This window comes from Liolophura sinensis, chromosome 7, assembly GCF_032854445.1.
Source record: "Liolophura sinensis isolate JHLJ2023 chromosome 7, CUHK_Ljap_v2, whole genome shotgun sequence".
Taxonomy (NCBI): Eukaryota; Metazoa; Mollusca; class Polyplacophora; order Chitonida; family Chitonidae; genus Liolophura; species Liolophura sinensis.
In genome coordinates, this window is record NC_088301.1 from 31811528 (window position 1) to 31838974 (window position 27447).

At 39.5% G+C, this 27447-nt stretch overlaps 3 protein-coding genes across 9 annotated transcripts in view; 2 read left to right on the forward strand and 1 right to left on the reverse strand.

Moving 5' to 3' along the window:
* Window positions 1–1451: 1451 nt before the first annotated feature.
* On the reverse strand, window positions 1452–18815 carry LOC135471268 (spindle and centriole-associated protein 1-like). 3 transcript variants are annotated; one of them, XM_064750431.1, is made up of 18 exons: window positions 18641–18815; window positions 17686–17733; window positions 16829–16907; window positions 16012–16079; window positions 15419–15490; window positions 14381–14436; window positions 12792–12904; window positions 11756–11944; window positions 10775–10941; window positions 9608–9618; window positions 9334–9472; window positions 8745–8837; window positions 7989–8081; window positions 7441–7573; window positions 6388–6522; window positions 4699–5465; window positions 3425–3520; window positions 1452–2545 (listed from the first exon to the last, which is right to left on the reverse strand). In XM_064750431.1, exons 1-18 carry the CDS (start codon window positions 18719–18721, stop codon window positions 2405–2407), a joined length of 2481 nt encoding a protein of 826 aa, XP_064606501.1. In that variant the 5' UTR covers window positions 18722–18815; the 3' UTR covers window positions 1452–2404. The 3 variants fall into 3 exon arrangements, with proteins under 3 accessions (XP_064606501.1, XP_064606502.1, XP_064606500.1); XM_064750432.1 differs by lacking the exon at window positions 9608–9618 and having other exon boundaries at window positions 1452–2542; window positions 9334–9483; XM_064750430.1 differs by lacking the exon at window positions 9608–9618 and having other exon boundaries at window positions 9334–9483.
* A 724-nt stretch (window positions 18816–19539) lies between these two features.
* Window positions 19540–24762, forward strand: LOC135471474 (uncharacterized). Of its 2 annotated transcripts, none has more exons than XM_064750722.1 (4): window positions 19540–19594; window positions 22145–22799; window positions 23146–23184; window positions 24381–24762. In XM_064750722.1, exons 2-4 carry the CDS (start codon window positions 22635–22637, stop codon window positions 24717–24719), a joined length of 543 nt encoding a protein of 180 aa, XP_064606792.1. In that variant the 5' UTR covers window positions 19540–19594; window positions 22145–22634; the 3' UTR covers window positions 24720–24762. The 2 variants fall into 2 exon arrangements, with proteins under 2 accessions (XP_064606792.1, XP_064606793.1); XM_064750723.1 differs by lacking the exon at window positions 19540–19594 and adding an exon at window positions 20814–20828.
* Window positions 24763–24773: 11 nt separating this feature from the next.
* LOC135471472 (transcription activator BRG1-like) overlaps window positions 24774–27447 on the forward strand; it is a 30489-nt gene continuing 27815 nt past the window's right edge. For 3 of the 4 annotated variants that reach the window (XM_064750718.1, XM_064750720.1, XM_064750721.1), the window contains exons 1-4: window positions 24774–25172; window positions 25490–25681; window positions 26496–26721; window positions 26849–26975. In XM_064750718.1, coding sequence (XP_064606788.1) covers window positions 24869–25172; window positions 25490–25681; window positions 26496–26721; window positions 26849–26975 — 849 coding nt within the window. In that variant the 5' untranslated portion in view covers window positions 24774–24868. The remainder of the gene's footprint in view (window positions 25173–25489; window positions 25682–26495; window positions 26722–26848; window positions 26976–27447) is intronic. The other variant, XM_064750719.1, reaches the window with a different exon arrangement.

Genomic DNA, 27447 nt, shown 5'->3' on the forward strand with positions numbered 1-27447 from the left:
GGAAGGATCAAGAATGCCGGTTTTGAAGTCTTAAACATGACATTACTAGGTCTTGAACCTTGGTTGATGTACAAGTGGTTACCAGTCGGACACTCTAACCTTTCGGCCACCAGCGTACGTCTTTATTTATTTACCTGACTGGAATTTTACGCAGTACTAAAGAATATTTCACTTACATGAAGGCGTCCAGCATTATAACCGTTGAAACCTGTGAAAGTTGCCATTTCGCGCCACTTTAAAGCTAGGTTTCGAATTATTATAGCGGACAAGTCCAAAAGGTGGGTCAATGAAATGCTGGTACAGAACCATCAAATCCTTTCATGAATACTCACTTTTTCCTCCAGCTGAGATATACTGTGCTGCAGAAATGCTGATATCTCTTGTGTATATACCAGGAACCACAGCAACAACTTGTGACGTCACAGATAGCTGGTATCTATATGACGTAACGCACCGCTTGTAGAAACGTCTTGCGACGTCGTTTCCAGGCAAATCTTAGATGCGATGCCTACGTTCACAGAAATTCGTAAAGGTACACAATACAACCCCCCTTTTTAAGTTTTTGGCGTGAAGAGCATGATCATATTTATTACGAAGGTAGGCCTATAGGCCTAAAGGAAATGGAAATTGTGTTAGCAGCAGCAGGTGACTGGATGTAGGACAAAAGTTATACGGCAACTTCACCGTATACTGGAAGTTTACCGTTAGTTTGTACCTATTCGCTGAATTCGAGACGTTTGTCTATACAATTTAAGGTACAAGTCCTTCTTCACAACTGTATCGCCTTCGTGAGAGAGGGGGTTAACACGCCATCAGGATGCAATGATAAATAAATAATCATAAAATAATAAAATAAATAAATGATAACTGTATCGGTATTCCTGGGCTCTGCGCGGTTTCCGCGGTAAATCAACATGTACATTAAACTTAAAACGTCACCATTGTCGTGGTTCAACCCTTTAACCTGTTTAACCGTTTTCAAGAGCGCAAATTACGACTGCTTTGTAAAAGGTGCCTCTAGAAACGATTGACCATCACCCAGGACCTTAAAGTTTAAAGTAATTTGCCAATTTCAGTTCCGAAAATTTCCCTTTGACAGAAATCATGTATAAACTGGCTGAGTAATTAAAAGATATAAATTATGCCACATGAATTAATAACAACTGCATGGCATAAATTTCAACAGAAACATAATCTCTTATTTATTTATATTATTATTTATTTATCTATTAACCTATTATTTACCTTTTTAAAAAAATGACATTATACGAGTAAAACGATGATGTTTAAAAGTATTGGCAAACAAATGTTCTGTTATGTAACCTGTTTCAAGGTCACGGAGGCTGAAAAGAGTGGGGGAGGGGTGATAAGATACCTAAGACAAAAAATGAAAGTAACACAAATAAATGCACAAATCTTTAAATAATCTAGTATGATTTATTAAACTCAGGAGAAATAATAAAAAATACCATTCATATGTACAAAAATAGCACATGTACCATTTTCAGGAAAACATCAAATATCACATTAGTTTAGCAAGCAGTAACACATGTAACAGTAGTGCAAATATACGCTGAAATGATAAAAGTGAAAAGGGATTTCTGATTTAAAAGCACTGTTTAAGTTTCTTTAAAAGTATATGTAAAAAAACCTTAAGCTGTATGACGTCAATAAGACTGTTATGTGTTATCGGACTGACAGATCAACATCTACAAAAGATGAAATGATATGTGTCTCTAAAACTCATGAATTACTCATTCTTTGATGAAATTAATCAATGATTGTTCATGTAGTCAGCTGAGGACTGGGTAAGACATCATTACATCCTGACAGTTCTGTGTCCACAGATGAAGGCAGTGTCATTACTAGTAGACTGTAGTTAGCTGAGGACTGGGTGAGACATCACTAGATCCTGACAGTTCTGTGTCCACAGATGAAGGCAGTGTCATTACTAGTAGACTGTAGTTAGCTGAGGACTGGGTGAGACATCACTAGATCCTGACAGTTCTGTGTCCACAGATGAAGGCAGTGTCATTTCTAGTAGACTGTAGTCAGCTGAGGAATGGGTGAGATATAACTAAATCTTGACAGTTCTGTCTCTACAAATCAAAGCAGTGTCATTACTGGTAGACTTTTGTCAGCAAAGAACTGTGTGAGACATCACTAAACCCTGACAGTTCTGTCTCCTGCATCACTGACAGGCTGTAGTTAGTTGAGGGCTGTGTGAGACATCACTATACCCTGACAGTTCTGTCTCCTTCATCACTGACAGGCTGTAGTTAGTTGAGGGCTGGGTGAGACATCACTAAACCCTGACAGTTCTGTCTCCTTCATCACTGACAGGCTGTAGTTAGTTGAGGGCTGGGTGAGACATCACTAAACCCTGACAGTTCTGCCTCCTTCATCACTGACAGGCTGTAGTTAGTTGAGGGCTGGGTGAGACATCACTAAATCCCGACAGGTCTAGTTCCACTGTGGGCACAGACACAGAAATATGCTGAGGCTTCAACCCTACACCTGTTTTCTGGTTTGCAGGAAACATCTGCTAAACAAAAAGTAAAATCAAGAGAAAACTGATAACCCAACAAGAGAGTTTTATTATTTCTTGGTTTTTAATGTCACTTAAAGTGCTTCTCAAGTTTAGAGAGAACCTGGTTAGAAATATTGAAATGATAAGAATGAAATCCTATGGAACAGAGCTAACACTATGGTTCAAAAGCATTTATGATGAATAACATTACTTAACCCCAATAACTGAACAGTCTTCAAAAACAAAAGATATGGCAGCTTCCATCAAATTTTCCCGGTGTTTATGATAATAATTCTTATAATGATGCCAAGAACATTTATATAGATATGTACCCATGTAATGATGGAAAGCAATTGGTCTTTAATTAAGTTTTCACAGCACAAATGACCACACAAGCATCATCGATCACTCACTTTAAGCAAGGTCCTATATGTCCTTAGTAATGGGAGAATCTGCAAATTCTCTGTTCAAGAATAGTTTACCATTTTCTTAACAGAAAGAAAATTAAGAGTGTGTTGTATGTGATAGGGTGCATTTATAGAAAACCTAGGTACTGCTGTACTGATGATTAGATGCTCATTTTGTAAAAGTTCATTTATTTACACAAAGAAGGGAGTAAAGTTTTTGTATTTTGAACTAGGGATTTCTCCCAGGCAAAACTGTGGCACGGTGTTCACACACAGGTTGATGGTCAGGGTTGAAATATAAAAGGCAATGGGCATCATATAACATACATGTATGAACTCAGTCTGTCACCTTCTGTATATTACTGACTATAATATCACAGCAAAATGGATGGAGTATTACGCAAACCTTTATACATTACAGCAATATAGTTGAAATATTGCTAACAGGATGTACATGTATTTAGGTTGTACATGTCTGTGTGTGTACCTGTTGTGATTTGGCTGGAAGACAACCTCTTACAGATGATGAGCGCTCAGAGATCGGGGACACGTCTGGGGACACCTGATCCAGCACAACATTGGTCTGAAAACATTGGATAAGCCTTAAACCATACTCATCCATACATTTGGATAATATTTTCATCAAAATAATACAATAACAAAGCAGTCTGAGGTCATGGTCTGGTTTGTATGTTGTATGAATTTAAAAATACTATTTGTGACTGCAAGTCTTAACAGTTAAAAGCATCTTTGAAACTCTAATCTTAATCTTCAATATTTAGACAATAAACCCAATCAGTGCTCTGTGAAAGAAATTAATGTGGATACATGTAATTCTCTAACATACTCTGCTTGGACAGGGTATAAAGCTTTATAAAATGTTGTACCAGTGCTTATTCAGTGACAGTAAAGGCCTGTATATACTCAGAATTTAAGTCAAGGAATCATCCAAAATCACTCACATTTCTCAGTTCACCTTACAATTTAGTTTCATTTATTTTCTAGAATTCACCATTATGAAAATGGGCGATCAAAGGCAAAGAAGTACATATAGATTGCATGCAGATTCTGATTGTTTAAACTTAATTGTTAACACAGTATGATGGCACTGACGGATTGGAAAATGACTATGTTCTCCTTCCCACTAACTTAATTGAAGAAGTTGATGTCTTTTGAATCACTTCTTACCTATATGTACGCACATACCCGTGGGATTATCATGAAGACTAGTAGTTGTAGGTTCGTTAAGTAAATCCAGTGACGTCAAGAAACATGCACGCATATTTATTGAGGGAAACCCTCTAACGACATTCGAGATATAAAAAAAAACCATCCATGGAGAACTTTTTGGGGAAAAAAATTAAAGAAGAAAACTTAAAAACATGACACTATGGCTGAAAAGAGCACATTTTTTTCTATCTGGTGGTGCCTGCTCCATAATTTTGTGATTTTTCCAAAACAGCAAAGCTGGCATAAAGCGCAGAGTCCATCAAGTCCTCCATCTTTGACACCCTGTAATTTGTGCTGGGGGTGTGTTGTGTCTCAGCCAATGAGAGTCTTTAAAACTGCCGGCTTGTTCATGTAAACTCGGAACCACTGACTTTATTTATAATTTATCATCTTGAGGTACATATAAGAATTCTTTTTATGGCACGCACCTGTGAGGAAATGCATACTCTTTTCAATGGTATTTGTTTGTAATTTAAGTTTTCTTCTCCTTTAACCCTCCCTGTTTACTGGGGTCATGATCAGTGTCTATACCTGTTTTAATCTGTCTGAAGACAAAGACTGGGGACCACTAGCCTGCTTGTCAGACTCCTCAGAGCGCAAGCGCAGCGATTGTTGTTGTTGTTGTAACATGATCTGTAATCGCCGCTGTGCCTCCTCATGTTGCCGATTGAGCTCCGCAATCTGTGCAGACAGAAGCGGGTTGTCTGATACAGGTTTTGAATCGCCACTTTCTTGAGTCATACTACTCTGTCCAATCCCAATCTGGGCATGTAGGCCATGTTGTTGTCCATCTCCAACTCGATTGGCTGAAATTGAAGCCCCACCTAAAGAGGCTACAGACTGACCACTCACACTTCTGAAGGCACTAGCTGAATGGCCTATAGAAACTGGGATACTTTCACGACTTGGGTCATTGGTTAGTGACAGAGGTTCGCTCTGAATGGATGGAACTATATGTGGATCTGCTCGATGAAAAGTAGCTGCTGATTGAGTAGACCTGACTGGCTGTTGGTGCAAAGGTTCGCTCTGATTGGATGGAACTACATGTGGATTTACTTTTTGTGAAGTAGCTTCTGACTGAGTAGACCTGTCTGGCTGTTGGTCCAGTGCCGCATCCCCTTGTCTTTCTAGCAGCTTAAATCCTTGTCTCTTGAAGAAGTTAACAGGAATATTGGTCTGAACAAGAGGCACTGGTTTTGGGACGTTAACAACAGCAGTTGGTGGGGCAGGAGCCTGCTGGAAAGGCATGGATTCAGAGAGCTTACTGACACCTCTGTTGTTTGCAGTAGTCTGCGGTACTGAACAAAGAAAAACAATATCATTACAAATAAGCAAGAAACCAAGCAAATTGTAATCTAAATGTGATCAATGGGAGTCATTATGTTACAAACAGATCTTGATGATTTCCTTTTGGAATTTTCAAAATGGGTGTTGGGCCAAGGTGAAGTTCTGGGGAGATGCCACTGATAAAGTGGGTAACAGCATCGGTATCAATAAAATGCTAAAATGTTGAAAAAATTGTCAAAGTCCAAAACATACCATCAATGTATTTTTTCTTTGTTTTTGTTTTTGGTAAAATATATAAAGGAACATGTACTACTACTGTACACACATTAAAAGTCTCTACTACAATACCTCACAAAGTCAAATTAGTAACTACAGGAAGAGTTGATTACAAACACAAAATTTTGTAAGTGGGCATCGATAATTTAGGTACCATCCACAAAGTGTTTATCCATCTACCAGAGTAGAAAGTAAATGTTCAGGGGCCAGTCGTTTAAAAGTTAAAACAGGTTTAAAACTTAATACCAGTCTTGATCTTATACAAAATTAATGGCCCTTTAGTCCAAACTATTGTAATTACCGGGCTTAACTGCTAAAACACCTAAATGTTAAATGTTAGTAAATGTTCAGAAAAATGATAAACTGAGTGTTAAAACAGTATTATCAAGGCTATATGATCAGACACCAATGGTCCATATTCCGCCTGATAACAGGACAGACAGTAAACGTTCAGAAAAATGATAAACTGACTGTGAAAACAGTATTATCAAGGCTATATCAGAAACCAATGGTTCATATTCAGCCTAATAACAGAACAGACAGTAAATGTTTAGACAAATGATAAACTGACCACGAAAATGGTATTAAGAAAAGTATATGATCAGGCACCAATGGTCCATATTCAGCCCCATACAAGTAAATGTTCCCATGAATTACCTGGCCTACAGTCAGGTAAACGTGTCCTCTGTACAGGTGGGGAGAGCAGTATAGCAGGCTGTAAGATGTCACCCTGCCTCACCAGAGATGGAGGTAGAAGGCTAGCCTCATCACTCACACATTCACCAGCTTCACCTGACCACATCAAAATATAATGTTTACTGGTAACTCAAGCACTAAAACATATACAGTAAATGACACACAAATAAATTTCACACACAAAAAAAATTAAAATTTTTAGCAGCAAACAAATGTTATAAAATATTACTTTTTGTTCTAAAACATACATTTTTCTCAACAGGATATCATCCTGTTTTCTGATAAACCTCAAAACACCTTTCTAAGAAAAACAGAACTCACAAAATAAGGCAAAATATACAGATTAGAGAGAGAAATTTTAGGTCATTTAATGAAACTATCTACTGCAATAGCTTCCCTCAAATGCCAGCTGAAAGCTCTCAATGGCACTGCTTCACATCGTACTTAACAATTTTTCAATCATATGCATGGTCATTTGGATAAAGCACTGTGCTCAAGGCAGCCAATAATTCCATGTTAAATGAGGCTGCAGACTTGGATTCAGTTCTTGCTAGTTCACCTGTTGCTTTAAGTCACCATGTTTGTCAGATACCTGGCGGAGGAAATGGTCTCTTGGTGTACTTTTGTTTCCTATAATCATAAACCCGAGGTTGCTTTCACAGAACTTCGTAAATCAATTCTTCGTAACTTTTCTCGTAAATGACGTTGCTATATGGCACTATAACCTAGACAACGTCTTTTACCAAAAATGTTATGGGAAATGTGATAAATAAAGTTTTGTGAAAATGGCCCTAGATTTTTGTTGTAGAAGCAAAAATTCCTTCACTGTGGTTTTAAACTTATCTATTTATATATATATATATATATATATATATATATATATATATATATATATATATATAATTGTTGTTTAATGCCATAGTAGCACATAAGTGTCATCGACCGCTGCTTGTTAGCAAAGCCCCATGAACAAGGAGCGTGGGGTGGGAGTCAAGGTATAGAAAGTTTGCACACCTAGTGGCTGCTGAGTGGGTTTAGGGGGGGTGGTGAACTCCAGGGGAGAGGCCGGTTGACCAGTGGTCAGGGACACATCCTCATATGGCATGCTTTTAACAGGATGTCCTTGAGACATCTTCACCAACATAGCCTAAAAACAAGCACACCAAAAGGAGTCAAACAACTGTCTCTGTATCTCTGCACGACTTTAATGATCAGATCAGTAAAGACATATCTACAGTAAGATAAATATAAGGAAAATAATGCTTGCACTTTGGCTAAAACTTAAAAACTAAATCAGTATAACTATAACAGAATTCAAGCACAAGTTGGGTGACTGCCTATATTTCATGATAGAACCTAACATATTTGAGCTGAAACTTCGCCCACATGTAATTGATTTTGTAGGACTCATAGACTTCTTTTGACATTAGAAAGATGGAAAAATGTAACTTTCAGCACCAAAAGTAATATCTTCTGACCTTTAATTGCTTCTAAAATTATATTTTTTTTAGGCGAAAGTTTAGGACAAATACAGTATTTAAGCAGCTGATTTAATGTCTTACCTTGATAGCCTCCATTTCAGCCTGTGTCTCAGTTTTATATGTGCCAAACTCTGTCACAACCTTAGCATATTCTTCTTGTGTCAGGATGATGTCCTGAAAGTATTAATTAATAACCAGATGAATGTCATCCTGGACAACAACTCTTACAAAACTGCAGCTTATGTACCGAGTCACAGATGTTCACAAACAAACTGAAATCAGCCAGTACTATGTTCCATCAGACACCTTCCAGGTTCTTATCTTTTTAACATTTGCCACACATTTCATACTGCACTTCGCCATTAGCAACGTTCTCCTTGTATGTCTGTCAGCATTAGCAACAGGATGTTACCATGAAGTCATTCAAGGACACCACATTCATAAGAATTTACTATCTTAAATGTTAGTGTGAAATTTTGGCCCTCCCAGTTGAACTGTTTGATGTATGCTGTATTGAATGATAATCTGTCAACATCAGATGTTATTCATCCAATAAATTATAAATACAGAACACAATCTAGATATGAAGCTATGAGGCTCACAAGTTCACCACATTCCATGCCCTTGGAAGACAAATGCAATGAAATTGCAAAATATTTTGTACATGTAGCAACTGTGAAAATATTACAAAGAGTTTAGATGCAAATAATCCATGCATACGCAATATATACATACAAATATACACCAAAGTCTCCGGTCTTATCAGGATTGGTGATATTGGGAATTAAAAATGTTTCATATAGATTGAGGGTATTGCTGATGTCTTGAATGACTCACTGAAGTGAGGGCATCCACCACTGTCCTGAGCTGAACCACATCCTGGGTTAACTGTTCTCTTATGGTCATCTCAGCCTGAAGTCTTCTGTCAGTCTGTAGCAGAACAAGGTTTTCTGTACTTGGCATGTAACACATCTATTTCATACAGAGACTAATACTGTCCAGGTTTCAATGCCAAAATATCCTTGAGTACAGAAATGACTGACTGACTGACTGAATGAGTGAATGAATACATAAATAAATAAATAATGAAAAAAGATAACATGGCACTTTTTAAGTTCAGCTAAAAACAAAAACCATTTATTATGTTCAAAAATATATTTCAAATATTTGTAAATAATTTACAGCATCACCATCAATGCTAACATCAAGCTTCCCTGAAGGGATGAGGTCCTCCATTTTTCTGGCCATACAGCCAGCATGAAACTGTTGTTGTAGTTACTGAAGTCTGAGGGTAATGATTATTTTTAGTATTTTTGAAGATGGAGATGGGGACAGTAAATAATTTCAGAAATTTCTCTTTCATACATTTTCGTTTCACAAGTTTGCAAGATTCAATCAATTTTTGTCTCTTATTGCACAGACGCACCTCTCTCAGATGGCGAGTTAGGCGACTAACTGAATCTACTAAGGCCATTGTGTAGCCAGAGAAGGACTCGCTGTGCGGTTGGTCTGCCTCTGAGCTGCGCCCAGTCTGCTGCTCTAACTCCCTGATGTCACACTGTAAACTAATCAGTACCTGAAACATAGCATACATTCTCATAATGTTTGCCTGTCTGAACATGAAACAGTGGATGAAGCTTTGTCATACAGCAACTCAATCAGTACCTGAAACTCTGGATGAAAGCTTCTCTCACTGTAACCCAATCAGTACCTGAAACTCTGGATGAAGGCTTCTCTCACTGTAACCCAATCAGTATCTGAAACTCTGGATGAAGGCTTCTCTCACTGTAACCCAATCAGTATCTGAAACTCTGGATGAAGGTTTCTCTCACAGTAACCCCATCAGTACCTGAAACTCTGGATGAAGGCTTCTCTCACTGTAACCCCATCAGTACCTGAAACTCTGGATGAAGGCTTCTCTCACTGTAACTCAATCAGTATCTGAACCTTTGGATGAAGGCTTCTCTCACTGTAACTCAATCAGTATCTGAAACTTTTGGTGAAGCCTTCTCTCACTGTAAGTCAATCAGTATCTGAAACTCTGGATGAAGGCTTCTCTTACAGCAACCCAATCAGTACCTGAAACTCTGGATGAAGGCTTCTCTCACTGTAACCCACTCAGTACCTGAAACTCTGGAAGAAGGCTTCTCTCACTGTAACTCAATCAGTATCTGAACCTCTGGATGAAGGCTTCTCTCACTGTAACTCAATCAGTATCTGAACCTTTGGGTGAAGCCTTCTCTCACTGTAACCCAATCAGTACCTGAACCAGAGGATGAAACCTTCTCCTACTGTAATTGAAACAATGGATGAAACCTTCTCTCACAGTAAGTTAACACAATCAGTATCTGAAACAGTGGATGAATCCTTTAATCACTGTATCCCAATCAGTACCTGAAACACTGGCCTCCTACTGTAACGTGATCAGTGGATGAAACCTTCTCACACTAACTTGAACACTGGATTAAACCTTATCCCAACTGTTAAAGAAACAGTATTGAAAGACTGGATGAAATCTTCTCTCACTGTAATCCAAAGATGGATAAAGCCCTTTCCACTGTAACACAATCAGTACACCCGCATCGTTGCATTAAACATTGACACGTTATACAGAACCGGCATCAGCAAACACTGGTACACTGTACATGACAGCGCTGTGCCTTGTGGCTAAGTAGATGAAGTTCTAAAACCAATTGTTACATGTGACCATAAACCATTAAAACTGAGATAAGCATAATACTGGCACATACAGTGTAATATTTACTGATATCTCCCACATAAAAAGTGACCTGAAGACCATTTTTAATCTCCATAAACTTTACTTGACTTGGCTACTAGTTATTGCAGACAAATATCCATGAAACTACCTGTTTTAAATCTGTTAAGCTCAGAGGTGCTGTTGATGTCCCATCCTCGTCAGATGTCACACATTTCTTAGAGCGTCTAATCTTAGCTGTGTCATTTGCTGCTGACTTGGGAGACTGTAATCTGGATGGAACTTTTTTCTGAGGTGGAGTTTCAAATATACTACCATCTGAAGAAAGTCAATAAATAAAGTACAGATTCAATAACAATTTCTTCCTAATATCACTCCATCTACCTGACTACACATATCAACTCAACTTTGAGTGTAATAAGAAAGTACCGGTAACTACATCTAATCTGGTCACTGCACACAAAAGCCTTTTCTCTCCGCCCTCCCACAATACCTCAACAATCTGCACAAGATTATATTAACAGGGAGAAATAAAATGATCAATTAAAACAATATTCACCCTTGTATTTATTTATTTATTTGATTCGTGTTTTACTCCATGCTCAAGAATATTTCACTTTATATACAATAGCAGCATTATGGTGGGAGGAAACAGAGCAGAGCCCATCGGAAACCGATAAACATCCGCATGTTGCTGGCAGACCTTCTCATGTATCACTGGAAAGGAAGCCAGCAAGAGCTGGACATGAACTCAATGCAACCACATTGGTAAAAGGCTACCGAGTCATTGTGCTGCATTCAACCTTGTAGCTCAGTGATGGCAATAAAATGGCAAATTAACTTGGTATTGCTGGTAAATATTTATTTCACAAGGTTGGTGTCAAGTAACTTGTATTACCTGGATTATTTAGCAAATCCTCTAAAATAAATACTTCCCAAAATAACTCATCTTTTGTGGACAATTTCCATTACTGTATATACCTGCCCATTTTGATTTGCCCCACCGTAATGAGGTAATGCAGAAACTCAAAATTTGAAACTCCCATGCTGGTTGTGGCAACAGGAACACATCAGTGGATCAGGCCACCATGGCTTCTCCTCCCTGCCATCAAAAAAGTATATCATGTCTTACCCTTTGACAAGCCTGAGCCCTCAGGAAGTTTAGTGCTGTGACTGGGCCCGGCCCCGTTGCTTATCGTAACAGGAGCCCCACCGCTGATTGTACTCAGGGTGCCATTCTGTTCCTGGGCTGCTGCCAGAAACTGGTGAAATCTGTCCAGGTTTAGACGAGGCTGGTAGACAATAGGCTCTGGAGCATCATCTGAACAATACCAATTATAGTCAGCCAGGTATTTATTTCATTGGTCTATAATGTTATACTCAAGAACTTATATATTGTTATGAGTGAAGGAAGTTGAAGTGTGAGGAAACAAAACAATATCTACACAACAACAAACTTTATAAATTAGAGCCCTTCATGATCTGGACCATGTCCTATAAAACCTACGCTTTAGCCTCCTGTATTACTGATAATACAGACAAAATGCATTCAGTTGGGCAATGCCAAACAATAGAAAATAGGTTCCTTTGTTCTATTTCTACTGACCTACAGATGTACTTCTAAGATTGTAATGAGTTGTATATAAAGAGCTGTGTGTAAGGAGTTGTGTATAAAGACTTGTGTACAAAGAGCCGTGTATGAAGTATTGTGTACAAAGAGTTGTGTACAAAGAGCCATACATAAAGCACTGTGTACAAGGAGTTGTGTATAAAGAGCTGCTCAAAAATACTTGTGTATGAAGAACTGAGTACAAAGTTGTGTGTATACAGACTCTTGTGCAAAGACTTATGTATTTGAATAAAGAATTGTGTACAAAGATTTGTGTATAGACACCTGTGTACAAAGAGTTGTGTTCAAAGAGTAGTGTACAGAGAGTTGGTGTATAAAAACTCTTCTGTAAAGAGCTATGTGCAGATTTGTGTAAAAGAGTTCTGCCAAAAAAGTTGCGTATACAGAGTTGTGTAAGCAGACATGTCTATAAAGAGTTATGTGTAGACTTGTGTAAAAAGAGTTGTGCATAAAGTGTTTTGTATAAAGAGTTGTATTTGAATTTGTGTATATATAGTTGAGTATTTGAAATTGTGTATCAAGAACTGTCTTTACTGACCACTGTTGTCCTCTTCCTCCTCCTCTGTGGATTCATTTAGAGCTGTGCCATCCATGATTGACTGACTGAGCATCTCCAGCTGTGTCTGCACATCAGCATCTAAACTCACCAGCCTGCAAGAGGGATGGAGCAAATCAACAAGGCAACTACAATATTCACTGTCAGCACAACAGTGTCTAAACTAACCAGTCTGCAAGAGGTAGCACATACATGTACAACACTCACAATAAACACAACAGTGCCTAAACTAACCAGTCTGCAAGAGGCAGCAAATACACATACAACACTCAAAATAAACACAACAGTGCCTAAACTAACCAGTCCGCAAGAGGGAGCAAATACACATACAACACTCACAATAAACACAACAGTGCCTAAACTAACCAGTCTGCAAGAGGCAGCAAATACATGTACAACACTCACAATAAACACAACAGTGCCTAAACTAGCTAGTCTGCAAGAAGCAGCAAATACATGTACAACACTCAAAATAAACACAACAGTGCCTAAACTAACCAGTCTGCAAAAGGGAGCAAATACATGTACAACACTCACAATAAACACAACAGTGCCTAAACTATCCAGTCTGCAAGAGGGAGCGAATACATGTACAACACTCACAATAAACACAACAGTGCCTAAACTAGCCAGTCTGCAAGAGGCAGCAAATACATGTACAACACTCACAATAAACACCACAGTGCCTAAACTAGCCACTCTGCAAGAGGGAGCAAATACATGCACAACACTCATAATAAACACCACAGTGCCTAAACTAGCCAGTCTGCAAGAGGGAGCAAATACATGTACAACACTCACAATAAACACAACAGTGCCTAAACTAGCCAGTCTGCAAGAGTGATGGTGGAAAATCAGCATGGCAACTACAACACTAACAATCAAAACAACAGTGTCTAAACTAACCACCCTGCAAAATCAGTGTAATGAAGTATTGCAGCAAATACAACAGTCACAGTCAACACAACAGGAATTAGCATAAAACTAGTGCAGCAAATACAACAACACAACAAAACAGTGTTTAGAATCAGCCCAATAAATACAACATGGTCAACATAGCAACCCTTGTTCAGCAAAACAGGACAAACAGTCTGTTGGGGAAATACAACACTGTCAACAGCAATATTCAGTGATTATCAATATCGCATTATTTAAAGACGGGAGTCTCCATGACTCAGTTGGTTAGCGTGCTAGTGCAGCATAATGACCCAGGAGTCTCTCACCAATGCGGTCCCTGTGAGTTCAAGTCCAGCTCATGCTGGCTTCCTCTCCAGTCGTACATGGGAAGGTCTGCCAGCAAACTGCTGACAGTCGTGGGTTTCCCCCGGGCTCTGCCCGGTTTCCATCCACCATAATGCTGATTGCCATCGTATAAGTGAAATATTCTTGAGCATGGCGTAAAACATCAATCAATTAAATAAATAAATAAATTTAAAGACGTTATCAAGCGCATATATGCAAGAGCTGGATGGATACTATGTATGGTTCATGGTTCAACGGATAAATACATTAGCCATTGCTCTATTTAGCCTTTGGCAAATGTGCACAATAACAGAACGCAGGTCACCTACTTTGAGGTCTCGCCATTTCCTGGGGCAGCTGTCACACTGGGATAGCCAGTAAACCTCTGAAAACACACAATATATTGATATTCAAAGACTGAACATCACACTGATGACTTCGAATAGGACGGTACTTCTGAGAACTCAAATAATCAGATAACAAAGTAGGGTTTTCTTTCCTAAATCAATATGTTTGACACAGCATTTGCAATCTTCACTGTAGCTCAGCAGTTGGGGGCCTCCTTGGTTAGCATGCCAAATCCCTCCCACCAATGTGGTCGCTGTGAGCTCTGCTGTAGGAAGGCCTACCAGAAGCCTGAGGATGGTCATGGGCTGACCCCCCCCACCCCCACCCCCCGGGCTCTGTCCGGTTTCACCCGACTGTAATGCTATAAGTATAAGTGAAATATCCTTGAGTACAGTAAAACACCAATCAATTAAATAAATACAAATAACTCAGCACAGTACTGAACCGTGGGAACTGTGGTTGATGTTTTTGATCAAAATTTTTGTCAACTTTTGTTTCTGAAATATGTCAATGCTCATTTGTGCTGACCTCAACAAAACCAGGTATGGGTGACCCACCATATATTTACAAAACACCACTCTGACCAACTTTGTCTAACTCAGTCTGCAAACTAACCAGTGAATCACTCTATCAGATGTCACTGAATATAGTTCAGTAAGTTTAGAAATACTAGTATAATCTCACAGAGCAAGTACATGTATGAACTTTGATCTGGTAAACTCTGTCCGACTTAAACCACAACTGAGCATGTTCTGGGGGATCACCATTCATCATGTATCAAGTTTTATTGAAATTTATGTTAGCAAGCCAGTATATTTTTACTACACAATGTAGGGTCAAAGGCCGAGTAAAATATCTCAGATAAACAAGTATGCCAACAGACAGAGAGGCAGGCAGACCCTGTAGTTCATTCAAGAACATCTTTAACTCTATTTCCCCCCAAGCAGCAGAATGTAGGAAAAATAGCAAGACAGGGGTGGTAACTTTATCCAATCCAAAAGTGAGTGGTGCAAACTTACTTTAGGGTTATCCCCGAATATATCTTGTACCACAGACATCATCTCATCTGACTTGGACAGAACATCATGAAGCTGAAACCAAGTCATTGACAATCAAACCATATTCATATATGTGAATGTACATCACAGAACAGACCCAATGGGGACGGGTGCAGGGGCACGGAGGGGACATTAAGCTGGCCCAAAGAAGACATACTGTACACGTCACCTTGCCCACACTGAAGTGACACGGTGCATCGGGCTCAGGGCACATCGGGGGTGTTCACCGAGTTCTGAGCAAGATCAATAATGATGTAATTTCTGAAAAATCTGCCCTTTGACGGAATATATACATAACATAGAGGGCTAATTAACAGCTATGAAAATATCCCCAAGAAATTTTTAAACAAATATTCTGGTGCATAACTTTTTCGTTTAGCATAGTTTTGTTTTTATAGTCCTTTTCATGTATCCTTTAATAATTTTTTTGAGAAATCCCGCTTATAAGCTTGCTGAGTATAATATGGAAAATTTAAATAAGTAGTGTCCAAAAATAAGCAGAATTAGTGTAGATCTGATTGCAGTAGCCGCTATGACTTGTGTGCATGTGTTACCTGCTGCTGGTCATACAGAATCTCTTTCATCACTGCCATCTGTCGTGCTGTGGCTTTGGGGGACTTCCCTGTGCCAAAAACAGACAATATGCAGACCTTCACTTGTATCCTACAAGCTACATGTTATCTCTGGTGTCACGGCAAACTTGATGTATGGCTTCAAGTGTTTCATTTACGACCATGAAGTATAATCATTCATATATTCATTTGATTTTACATCTGTGTCCTAGATGCTCAGGCCACTATATTCAAAAGAATTTTAAATATATTTTTTATTGGAATTCTTGTTTACTGAAGAATTTTACACAACTTTTACAACAGCAGTCAACATTATGGATGAAGAAAGCTGGAGAGCACAAGAAAACCACAATGTGCCCTAGCGAGTGAAAGTGCACTTAACCACTACATCAGAGCCTGCTCCCCAAAATGGCCTTATAAGCTGTGAGAGTGAGGCAATCTACAAATTCTCTGTCCCAGGCTGGTTTGAACCCACACCTCATGTACCCTGTGATTGAAAAGCAAGCACCTCTGACCACTAAACCACAGCCTGCTCCCTCAAAAACTATTGTCACCAGTGATGGTGGAGACAAATCCCTTGTCCCAGACTGGATTTGAATCCACGCCTCATGTCGCAGATAATGAAAGGTAAGCTCCTTTAACCACAGCCTTCTCCCAAAAAATTTATTGTCACCAAGGCCCAAAAAAGTGAGGCGATATACAAGGTATTTTTCATTACAGTTATCAGTGACGTATATGATGAGGATGACTTTTCCAATAATATCTGTGCAGATCCTTAAAAAAAAACAAAGCCTTATACCTTTCTTCTGGGTCTTTTCCAATCTCTCCAGTCTTGCCTTTAAACTGTTCTTCGACTCATGGATTACTTTTCTGTACATCTTCCAACCAAATAAAAACAAACAAAACAACATAAGCATGACAGTCATTTTCATTTGAGTCAGTCATGGAATTTCACTAATATCTTTTACTTGAAGTTTTATTACTTTATCTCTGTTCTATCAGTTACATGTACAGGTATATTAATATATGCAATACTTTTTGACATACTACCTTTATCATTTATCTTCATGAATCTTGTAATTGATGGTAATTAATATGTGCACGGCATATCAACTCTCAACATACCCCCTGTGTTATTGAGCTCTACATGTGTGTGGAAAACCAGAGCTCACTACATGCATTACTTTTTCAGATATCACCCCTAACATTTATATTCCCTTTTAATGGACACTGATGCTGATGAGTGGGTGTGACATAGAAGTCAACTGTGAGCTAAAAAGTCATTTTATACTGTCCACATCACCACAACAACTTCATACATATTATTAGCAGGGAAACCAAATTCAAATTTTTAAAAATACATGTATACCATCTTGAAATTTGTATAAACTCTATTTTATGATACAGGCACACCCTGATTATGGGGAGAAACAAAGAACAGTACTAAAGCGAAGCAAATGTTCCAAAAGGAGAAAAATACTGAAATGTGCATCAGGTCATCACAGGTTTTGAACAGGTCCTTGTAAACAACTTTCTAAATTATTTTGTTAATTGGTCTTTGAAATGATGATACAGAACTAAAAAAAAAATATTAACTATAGGCTGATTAAGGGGTTGATTTATTTTATTACACTGAAATCTGTTCACTATACGTACCTGGTCTTCCAAAGAAGCTCTGTGCACAGACAAATCTTGTATACTGTCCTGTGAAAGAAATGAAAGACAAAACAATTTATTTATTTATTTGATTAACGTTTTATATCGTACTTTATGGTGGGCAAGGCGGATCAAGTGAAGAATGATAGGGGGTTCCAACCATCACATCACAACAGGTGAGGGTCTACGGATCGCCTCGCCCTCAGACGTTCCACAATCTTAGATGACCGCCAATCAGCTTGTATGATTTTGATTTGTTTTCTACAAAGTATATTGGCATCTATATAAAGACCTTATACAGGTCTCATATTACTGGTAGTACTGTAATTTCAAGCAATCTTACCCCGAGCCCTATACTGCCTGTAACAGTGACTGCCTTTATATAAATGTTACTATATTGTGCAGAACACATCAAATGAATGGACTGGCTATGAGCCAACTCAAAAACAGCCCAGAGTGAAACCAACAACCATCAAAGTCAGCTGACAGGCACTCCCATCAACTGGAGAGAAAGGCAGCAAGAGCTAGACTCACAGCAACAATTTGAATGAAAGTCATTGTGCTGCGCTCGGATAAGCACTTGGCCATGGAGGCCCCACTGAGGCAAAACAATGTCATACGTGTGCTTCATTGTATCCTTACGCTTTGAGGGAATTTATTAAGAAAAAGTCACATACTGTGATTTTCAGACCTAATCCACAATATTAACTGGCTACCAATAATAAAACTGTGATGTCATTATCTGGATGATTGTTTTCTTGACTGCTTAGCTAGAACATTTTGGTTACCACCTCTGACAACTAAGAATAGACTTTCTTAGTCTTTCTTGATTTCCATGGCAGTTTTGTTTTGTTGTCAGACATGATTGTATCTTCACTAGGAAAGAATCTCGTTTCTGAAACGAACATGTTTTGATAGGGCAGCATGTACCACAATGAAATGTTCATTTACTTACATCCCACGCTGGCTTTTTTCGGACACCAGAACGTTTGCGTCTAAGGCCACCTGATGGTTTTCCAACTCGGATGAATGACATGTTGTGATATATACTTGGCTATGGCCTGGTACTGTTGGATTTTTTGTCTGAAGGTTTAAAAGATAAAGATATATCATCAACACATCAGTTCTCAGTTAAGACCTCAAATATTGCCAAATAAATACATAAAATGGAATTACTCTTGAAGTGTTTTAATTTGCTTAAATAGTTTAGTAATGAAAAAGGGAATTGTATAAAAAAACGTTTCACTTCAAAATCAAAATTAAATATTTAAATTTAATAAATAGATACGTACACCCTATGCTATTTTGAACCTAAATGCGATTGGAAATCTTAAAATGTTATTAATGGACAATTGCGTTCTAGGCTCATGCAAAATCAAAATACATATTTAACAATCAATACATAAACCTACGATCATAAATCTACACGCTCTCTTTTGAATGAAAATTTCAGCCAAAACGAAATCAACGAAAATTGGGCATCAAATAACAAATTCCAAAATGAATTCCTAGATAGTGTACCGGTGACAGAGCCACAGAATCAAGTCTACTTCAACTTACAACAACCTTTCCCGTCTTTAGCTTTGATTGATATTTACATAACACTAAATATTTCACACTTACACGAGTGAATTTGAGCTAAACTTTTAAATCAGTTAAATTCTACGTAAAAAGTAAACGCGATGTCAAACTACCCGCTTTTTGACACACAAACATGATTGGACAGGAATAAGGGGACAGAAGCGATATATAAACCAGCGATGAGTGCTCTCCCCTTGGCAGCTATGGGGAGATAACTCGCTGCCATCGCGCATGCGTTGTGAATGATTTGGCTCATTGATTTTTGCCTGAAATGGCGTCAGCCAGTGTATGAATTCCCATTGTGGTTTGGATTTAAGCCATTTTCCCGGTACGTATAGCACATCGGACTCAGTTGTCGTTAGCCTTTGTTTCAGGAACTCTCGTACACCATTGTGAATGTGCACAGCATTGATCATGCAATGTTCTTATGTTGAAAAACAAAACAAAAAAAATCTAGGCCTCTAATTTCCGGCTTTGTTCATGCTCAACAGAGTTCGGTCGGCTTCGAACTCCCAGGCACAAACTGACTAAAAGTAGTGTTTGTTACGGCTCAGCGTACGTTAAGATCTGATTCATACTTGTTTACCACTGGTCGTAGAATACTTCAGGAATAATATGTCTTGCTTTGTGTCCAGTATTTGATGTTTAGTCGTCAAACATGACCTTCATGGGGCATGCACATGTATTTTCATTGGAAATGTAAAAATCCAGCTAAGGTCAATTTACAGGTGCCAATTTCACAAACTTGTCGTACATGTACGATAATCGCACATATAGGACAATGGTACATCAATAGTAATGTACAAAATATTGTACAGCAAATGTACACTTGAAAAATGTTGTACGCCACTTGGCCCTTGGCTCAGTTTCACGAAGCTTTTTTAACTTGATGAGCTCGCAACTATCATGATGACGTAATGCCTACAGTACTGGTTGCTGTGTTAGTTAAGTGAAAGTAATGTTAAGAGTGCTTAGTGAAACTGGGCCCTGATCTTTAAACATACCTTGTTTAATGTAGAACAAGTGTAGAGTTGACATACACAAAAATACTAGTAGATTAACAAAAACCATTGTCACTAGATTCTAAAAGCCACAGAACTTAGAATCAGTGGACTGGTTTCATGAAGAACACATAGCCAGTGTTACATGAAAGATGGAAGCAACTACCACAAGTACTGACAGCACTTTACTGGTAGTGGATGCAATAAGATGCATTACTTTGATTGATTCTTGAAACTGGCTCTAAGCCTGTTTCAAAAAGACAGATATTATGTGGTGCTCAGAGACACTTAAATCAGGCAACTGTTTACCCTACAATTTAGGGTAAGAAGTACAGATATGAAACATGTTGCAATATCTTTGATTTCCACCCCAAAAACACCTGCTGGTGGCCAAAATTTTGATAATGATCCCTCCCTTATACCCATACTTTACATGCATCTGTTGTCTAGAAAGTTACGTTCACACATATTTTTTATCTGCAGAATCAAATTGGCTGAGTTCCCCAATAAATAGGCTGGGGTGGGCTTAAAGACCGGAATAACGGACCGGACTAGAGTAGGGTGAGCTGCATATAACTGGCCATAACATTGGAAATACAGCTGTACTGAGAGGACATCCGTAAATAGGCTTGATTCAGGGAGAGCACCGTTCAGGCTTTCCAGAAATGTATAAGATGTCACGAATTAGTTTATTTTCAGCTCCAAATCCTGGATAGGACAGAAGGAAAATACGAGCTCGAGTGTTCTCTCAGAAGCCATTTTATTTTTGTCTTTACACTAGTGCGGTCCGTTTTTTTTGGTCTTTAGGCCGGCCCAACCATGCTGTAGCTCTATTCTTACCTGGGGCCTCCGTGGCTCAGTTGGTTAGCGCTTTAGTGCAGCGTAATGACCCAGGCGTCTCTCACCAATGCGGTCGCTGCAAGTTCAAGTCCAGCTCATGCTGGCTTCCTCTCCGGCCATACCTGGGAAGGTCTGACAGCAACCTGCAAATGGTCGTGGGTTTCCCCAGGCTCTGCACGGTTTCCACCCACCATAATGCTGGTCGCTGTCATATAAGTGAAATACTCTTGAGTACAGTGTAAAACACCAATCAAATAAATGCATTAATAAATAAATAACTCTATTCTTACCTGAGTTACAACTCTCATACTATTGTAGTTAATAAAAAAGTATGTACCTCTCAACAACAATTGCATAAGTACAGGATATCACCCGACCACCATAAATTAAATTTTGGTGTAAGAGTATAGCGACATATCTGGCGCATCGATGCCAGTTAGGCCAAAGTGACAATGTTTCGAGCCGCATCTTTGACTTGTTCTAAGTCATAACATAAACATGACACATTTACATAACAACGATAATTATGAACAGAGTTGTTCTACAAATATCTTCACCAAATGATCAATTTTTCAACACTACTAAGAAGTGATAATATTTCTTATTGTTGTGGATCGAGAGAAATTTTGGCTGTCAGATAACACAGTAGTCAGAATGCAGATTGTGTTGAGTGATATCCTGTTCACCAAAGGCTGTGAATTTGTGTCTTGCTTTGGAGAACCTGTGTGCATCCTTGTTGTGCAAGCATGAAAAGTTGTGTTCAGACAGTGGGATTTCTATTATCAGTCGCTCGAGCAACTAGACAAATTGCTGTATTTTAGAAGCATATGAAGGCCTTAAAATGATACCTTGTATGCAAGTACTTGACTTCCTGTCATAAGAAGTTAATCAAAGTTCACAAAAGTGACCGTATCAAGTGGGTAAATCAGTCAGAATCAAACAAAATGTGTTTCTTGAAAAATGTTAAACTATAGATGAAATTCTGTAATTGATGACATTTTTAGCATTTATTCTGACCAGCTTTAATATTATTTCAGTCAAAGATAAAGACCAGGAAAAGAAGACTTGGCAGATCTAGGCAGTGATGTCTACTGGAGGTGGGGATAACATGATGTCGGGCTCCCCTGCCCCCATCATCGGGTTCCCCTTACCCGCCACCCCAGGGGATGCCACCTCAGGGAATGCCACACGGATGGCGCCCCATCAAGGAATGCCTCCACAAGGCATGGGTCACCAAGGAATGTCACAAGGCATGCCACCTCAAGGAATGAGCCATGGCATGCCACCACAAGGCAGTGGGACACCACGGCATGCCTCCACAGGGTATGCCCCAAGGTATGTCACAGCAAGGCATGCCTCACAGGGTATGCCCCAGGGAATGCCACCTCAGGGTATGCCCCAGGGAATGTCACAAGGCATGCCTCCCCAAGCTATGTCCCAAGTTATGCCGCCCCAAAACATGCCTCAAGGCATGCAATCACAGGGAATGCCTCCTATGGGCATGTCACAGGGAATGCCACACCAAGGATGCAAACATCAGGGTATGCCGCCACAGGGTATGCCCATGCAGGGGATGCCTCAAGGAATGTCGCAGCAGGGTATGCCTCAGCATGGTATGCCCCACAAGGGATGCCTCCGCAAGGCATGCCTCAGCAATCTATGCCACCACAGGAAAGCACACCAACACCAAAGGTACGCACAATTTGTAAATGTCACATCTCTTATAGTAAATCAACATTTAAACTAGCAGGCTGGAAAACATTTCATTTAAACCTGAATGGCTTAAGCGAAACATTCCTCTCACCGTAATGCTGGTCACTGTCGTATAAGTGAAATATTCTTGAGTACGATGGATAACGTCAATCAAATAAATAAAGAAATAAGTAAATGTTCCCCTTGTGTGATTGAACCACCTCAGCATGAGCAAGACTTAAAGACAGAGAAGGTAACTTTTTATGTGTTCATTAAAAAATTGTCTCTTACCTTTTAGTATTTTCTTAGAATTATCTAAGTGTAATATCGATATCTTACTTCACAGTCGAAGAGCAAAAGCAAGAGCAAAAAGAAAAAAAAGCAGGTAAATATCTCAATGTTGTTTTTTGTTTTCCTGGGGTGATCATTAAAAAGTTGTTTGATGCAGGTATAAACCCAAGCAACCTAATAAATCCGGCTCTCATACATTTTGGGTGTGAGACAAATGCGAGCAGGAATGAAAGTAAAGTTCAACAATATATTGTGTAAAGATTGTTGCAATACAGAGTTGGTAATGAGCCTATGGTAAAGGTAAAGGTATCCAGCTCCATACCTGCAGACACCATGTTCATGTGTAGAGTTGAGTTTTGTGGAATTTCCCTGGAAAAAGCAATGAATGATGTAATTGGAACAAGTAAGCATTCTTGATTAAATTGATGTGTGGTACTGCAATGTTAACGTATGGAGTTAACGTCTGTTTGCCCCTTTGGCGCTGTCATGTTTTCAGATATTTTTGGAAATGACTGGTTTCAGACAATTGTCGCTTGATACTGTCTTCATTTTAATTCATGGGGTTAAGATAAAGGTGTGACTTGTCAGGCAATCTTCAAACCTCTGTCAACTACTTGACCCATGTTGCATGGATTAACAAAGCAAAACTCCATTAAGATTATTAGATGCAACAGGTGGGGGGACATGGTGGGGGCAAATGACTCTTTTCCTGTCATCTTGCCGTCAACTCAGGCAACTGATATGCAAACCTTTAGGTTATACAGTATACCGTAAGTTACCTTACTTGGGACAAGAAAAAGGACAAATGTGCTGACCAACTGGCCCAGTAATAAGAATATTGGCTTGTTACCCACTACAAATTACTTTTTAATGATGGTGTGGTCGATGTTATCTCTTGTGAATGAAATGAATTAGATTAGATTACAAGTAAATCAATGATTCATAGCTTTCAGACTTATTTAATCCTTAACAAATTATACATGTATGTATTTGACATCTTACCTGTTGCTGTTCATGTTCTGAAAACACAATTCTACGTTTTCAACCAAAAACTTTTTTTCAGGGGAATTTATGCACACAATTATGACGATAATTGCACTAAAAATGATTCGTTTGTCACTGAAACTGCAAGGTTCATAAAACTGTGCAAGTGAGTCGCTTTAACTCCATAGTTTTCTCGGAATGTTTCAATTGCAGTGGTGGTTGAAAACATTGAAGAATTAAGGTATCCTTAATTTTTGCTGTCCTGTCCACATGTATAATGATGAGTACATGTTTCTCTCTCTAAAGCCGGCCACACCATCCAGTGAAGAGAAGGGAATGACAGATGAAGCCAGATTCCCCCCAATGATGGGTATGGGACAGAGGTCAAAAGGTGGACCTCAGAGTATGGGTGGACCAAATATTGGGGGCCCAGGAATGGTGTGGACCAAATATGGGAGGTCCAGGAATGGGAGGACCAAATATGGGTGGTCCAGTAATGGGAGGACGCAAATATGGGAGGCCCAGGAATGGGAGGGCCAAATATGGGTGGCCCAGGAATGGGAGGACCAAACATGGGTGCCCCAGGAATGGGAGGACCAAATATGGGATCAAACATGGGTGGACCAAACATGGGTCCTGGAATGAATACTCCTAGTATGGGTGGCCCAGGCATGAGCGGATCGAATATGGGGAAGCGGATCGAATATGGGGAATTCAGGCATGAGCAGTGCCAATATGAGTGGACATATGATGGGCCAACATGGCATGACTTCTGTCGGAATGAATAATAGTGGATGGGTGGGCCAGGCATGCCGCCTAACTCTGGGATGGGTGGTGGATCATCAATGTCTAATATGAGTGGCCCTACAATGAACACGGTAAACCCGATATCCAGCAGCAGCATGGCTGGTCCTCCTAATGTGAGCACGAATATGGTTCCTGCTTCATTGGCTGGCCCTAATATGGGCGGCTCATCAATGGCTGGACTTTCAACAGGTGGGCCAGTAAACTTGCCAAATATGGGTGGGCCTAATACCAGTGTTCTGCCCAACTCCTCTGGACAACCTCAAGTGGATGGGGAGCAGTCTTCTCAGCAAGGTAGGTCAACTCTGCATATGTAGTCTACTCTAAGTCACTGTCTTATGGGATGTGTGTGATCATTGTTAATATCTTAATTTAAACCTCATCATAATTATTTATGCATGGGTGACATTTTCATTATTACAGCTATTGTGTTGTAATCCAGCTAAGCCTTCTGTTTTGTGTGTCAGCATATGTTCTGTAAGTTAAATAAAAACCAATCTGCAATTTGTTGTGGTAAATTAAAAATCTTAAGACTTTATGATGTCCTGGAGACTGAGTACATCAGTGTACAATTTTAAGAAATTAAGTTTTTGTTTTTTTTTTTTTGTTAGCAGGTGGCTACAACTCATCAGGAGGAAGCATGAATACCCCCACCCCTGGGGGCCCCAAACAGACCCCCTTCACCGCATCACAACTACACCAACTCAGGGCCCAAATCGTGGCCTACAAGTACCTGGCACGCAGTCAGAATATCCCAGACAATATCAAGATGGGAGTAGAGGGAAAACGCCCATTTAGGCCAGGTGAGATAAAGAGTTGAAAGTGTTGACTTAGTTCAGCTGCCAGATTATTTTGCAGAGATACTGTGTACATATTGATAGGTTCTGTTCAAAGAGTGAAAGGTTGGGTGGGAAGGGGATGGTATTGAGCCAGTATTACGTTACTATGATCTGGTGATGTTCAAAGTCGTGAAAGTATACAACTTTGCAGAAGGTTCATTAGAAGGTGCTAACTGTAACCTGCTACTCTAGAAAATGGAACAGGTGGCCTCCTACTTTGACCAGGGCTCTTATTTTACATTATATAATTCTCTGTCAGCTAGCAGCCTGCTTTTCCAGAGTGCTCAAAAAGATAATGAAAGCCCTGAGTCAGAATTGGTGAACATTTATTACCTGATATGTCAGTTGTCCTATCCAATTCCTGCCCAGCTCTGCTCTGTTCTCTCCTCTTGAACCAGGCCAGTGTAAGAAAAGTAAACAATATTATTCTGGAGATTTGTTCTATGTTTGAAGATCCAGGATCAATCCTGGGTCGAGTCACACCTAAGACTTTAAAAGAGGAAGTTGTAACTTCTTCGCTTGGCCCTCAGCATGAAGGGGATAGTACCACGACTGGTTGACCCGTATCAATATAATGGCTCGGGCGGGGCGACGTACTTGCCTTTGGTAAGTCGTCTCAGTGAAGCAGCACTAGATAAAAGAGCGGTTGAAATTTGTCCTGCGACAAGAAGGTACATTACATACACCCTAAGGATTCCTTGGTCGTCATATGACTGAAAAATTGTTGAGCACGACGTTAAACCCCAAACACTCACTCACTCAGTTTATGTTTGAACAGACCCTAGTCAGATGCAACCTCGACCTAACCAGCCAGGACCTGCAGGAAGTGGTCCCAGTGTGGGCCCGAGCCCTCAGCCATCACAACCACCGCCCCCTAGCCAGCCACCACCGCCACCCTCAGTACAGGCAATGATCTCCTTGCAGCAGAAGCAGAACCGCATCGCCCCTGTGGCCAAGCCTGTGGGCATAGACCCTATTGAGACCCTCAAGGAAAGAGAGCACAGGTAATCAGATCTAAACATTTAAGAGTTCATGTCTTACAAGCTTCAAATTGATATGGGTTTTTAGGATTTCCATTAAAATGACACAAGAATTGTGTTGGTATAGTTAGTTTCTTTTTTTATTTTGTAGATTGGCGGGTCGAATCTCACACCGTATCCTAGAACTGGAGAATCTGTCTGCTACTATGGCAGAGGATCTGAGAACTAAAGCCATGATAGAGCTGCGGGCTCTACGGCTGCTCAATTTCCAGAGACAGGTACTATTTTGATGTCTCCATCTTAGCTCGCATTTACAGAGCACAGGCTTAGCTTATGTCATAACAAGAGTATTGTGTATTAGAATCAATGTTAACGAAAATGGTAATGCTCTGTGGTAGTTATAAATCTCAGGTTAAGTGCATTGGTATAAGTTTATCAGAGCAGAGTTTGGGTTCTGCATAGATCAGTGAGGATTTACTGGCAATCCTCTTTTCCCAGAAGGACAGGCAAGGAACCGGTTAGCATGTTATTGGTTGAAACTGGGTTATGCTTCTACTAATTACAATGCCAGCTGAGTAAGAGCAAACTCTGTCATGGATTTTGATCAAAAAACTTTTCTGTTCCAATGTTTGCCAAACTGAAGTGAAATATTTTGGAGATATTAGAACCTTCATCTGATGTGAAATTTACCGATTGTAAGCTGGAGTTATGTGTAATTTGCAGGGTCTAAAAAAGTTACGGTCTGGATGA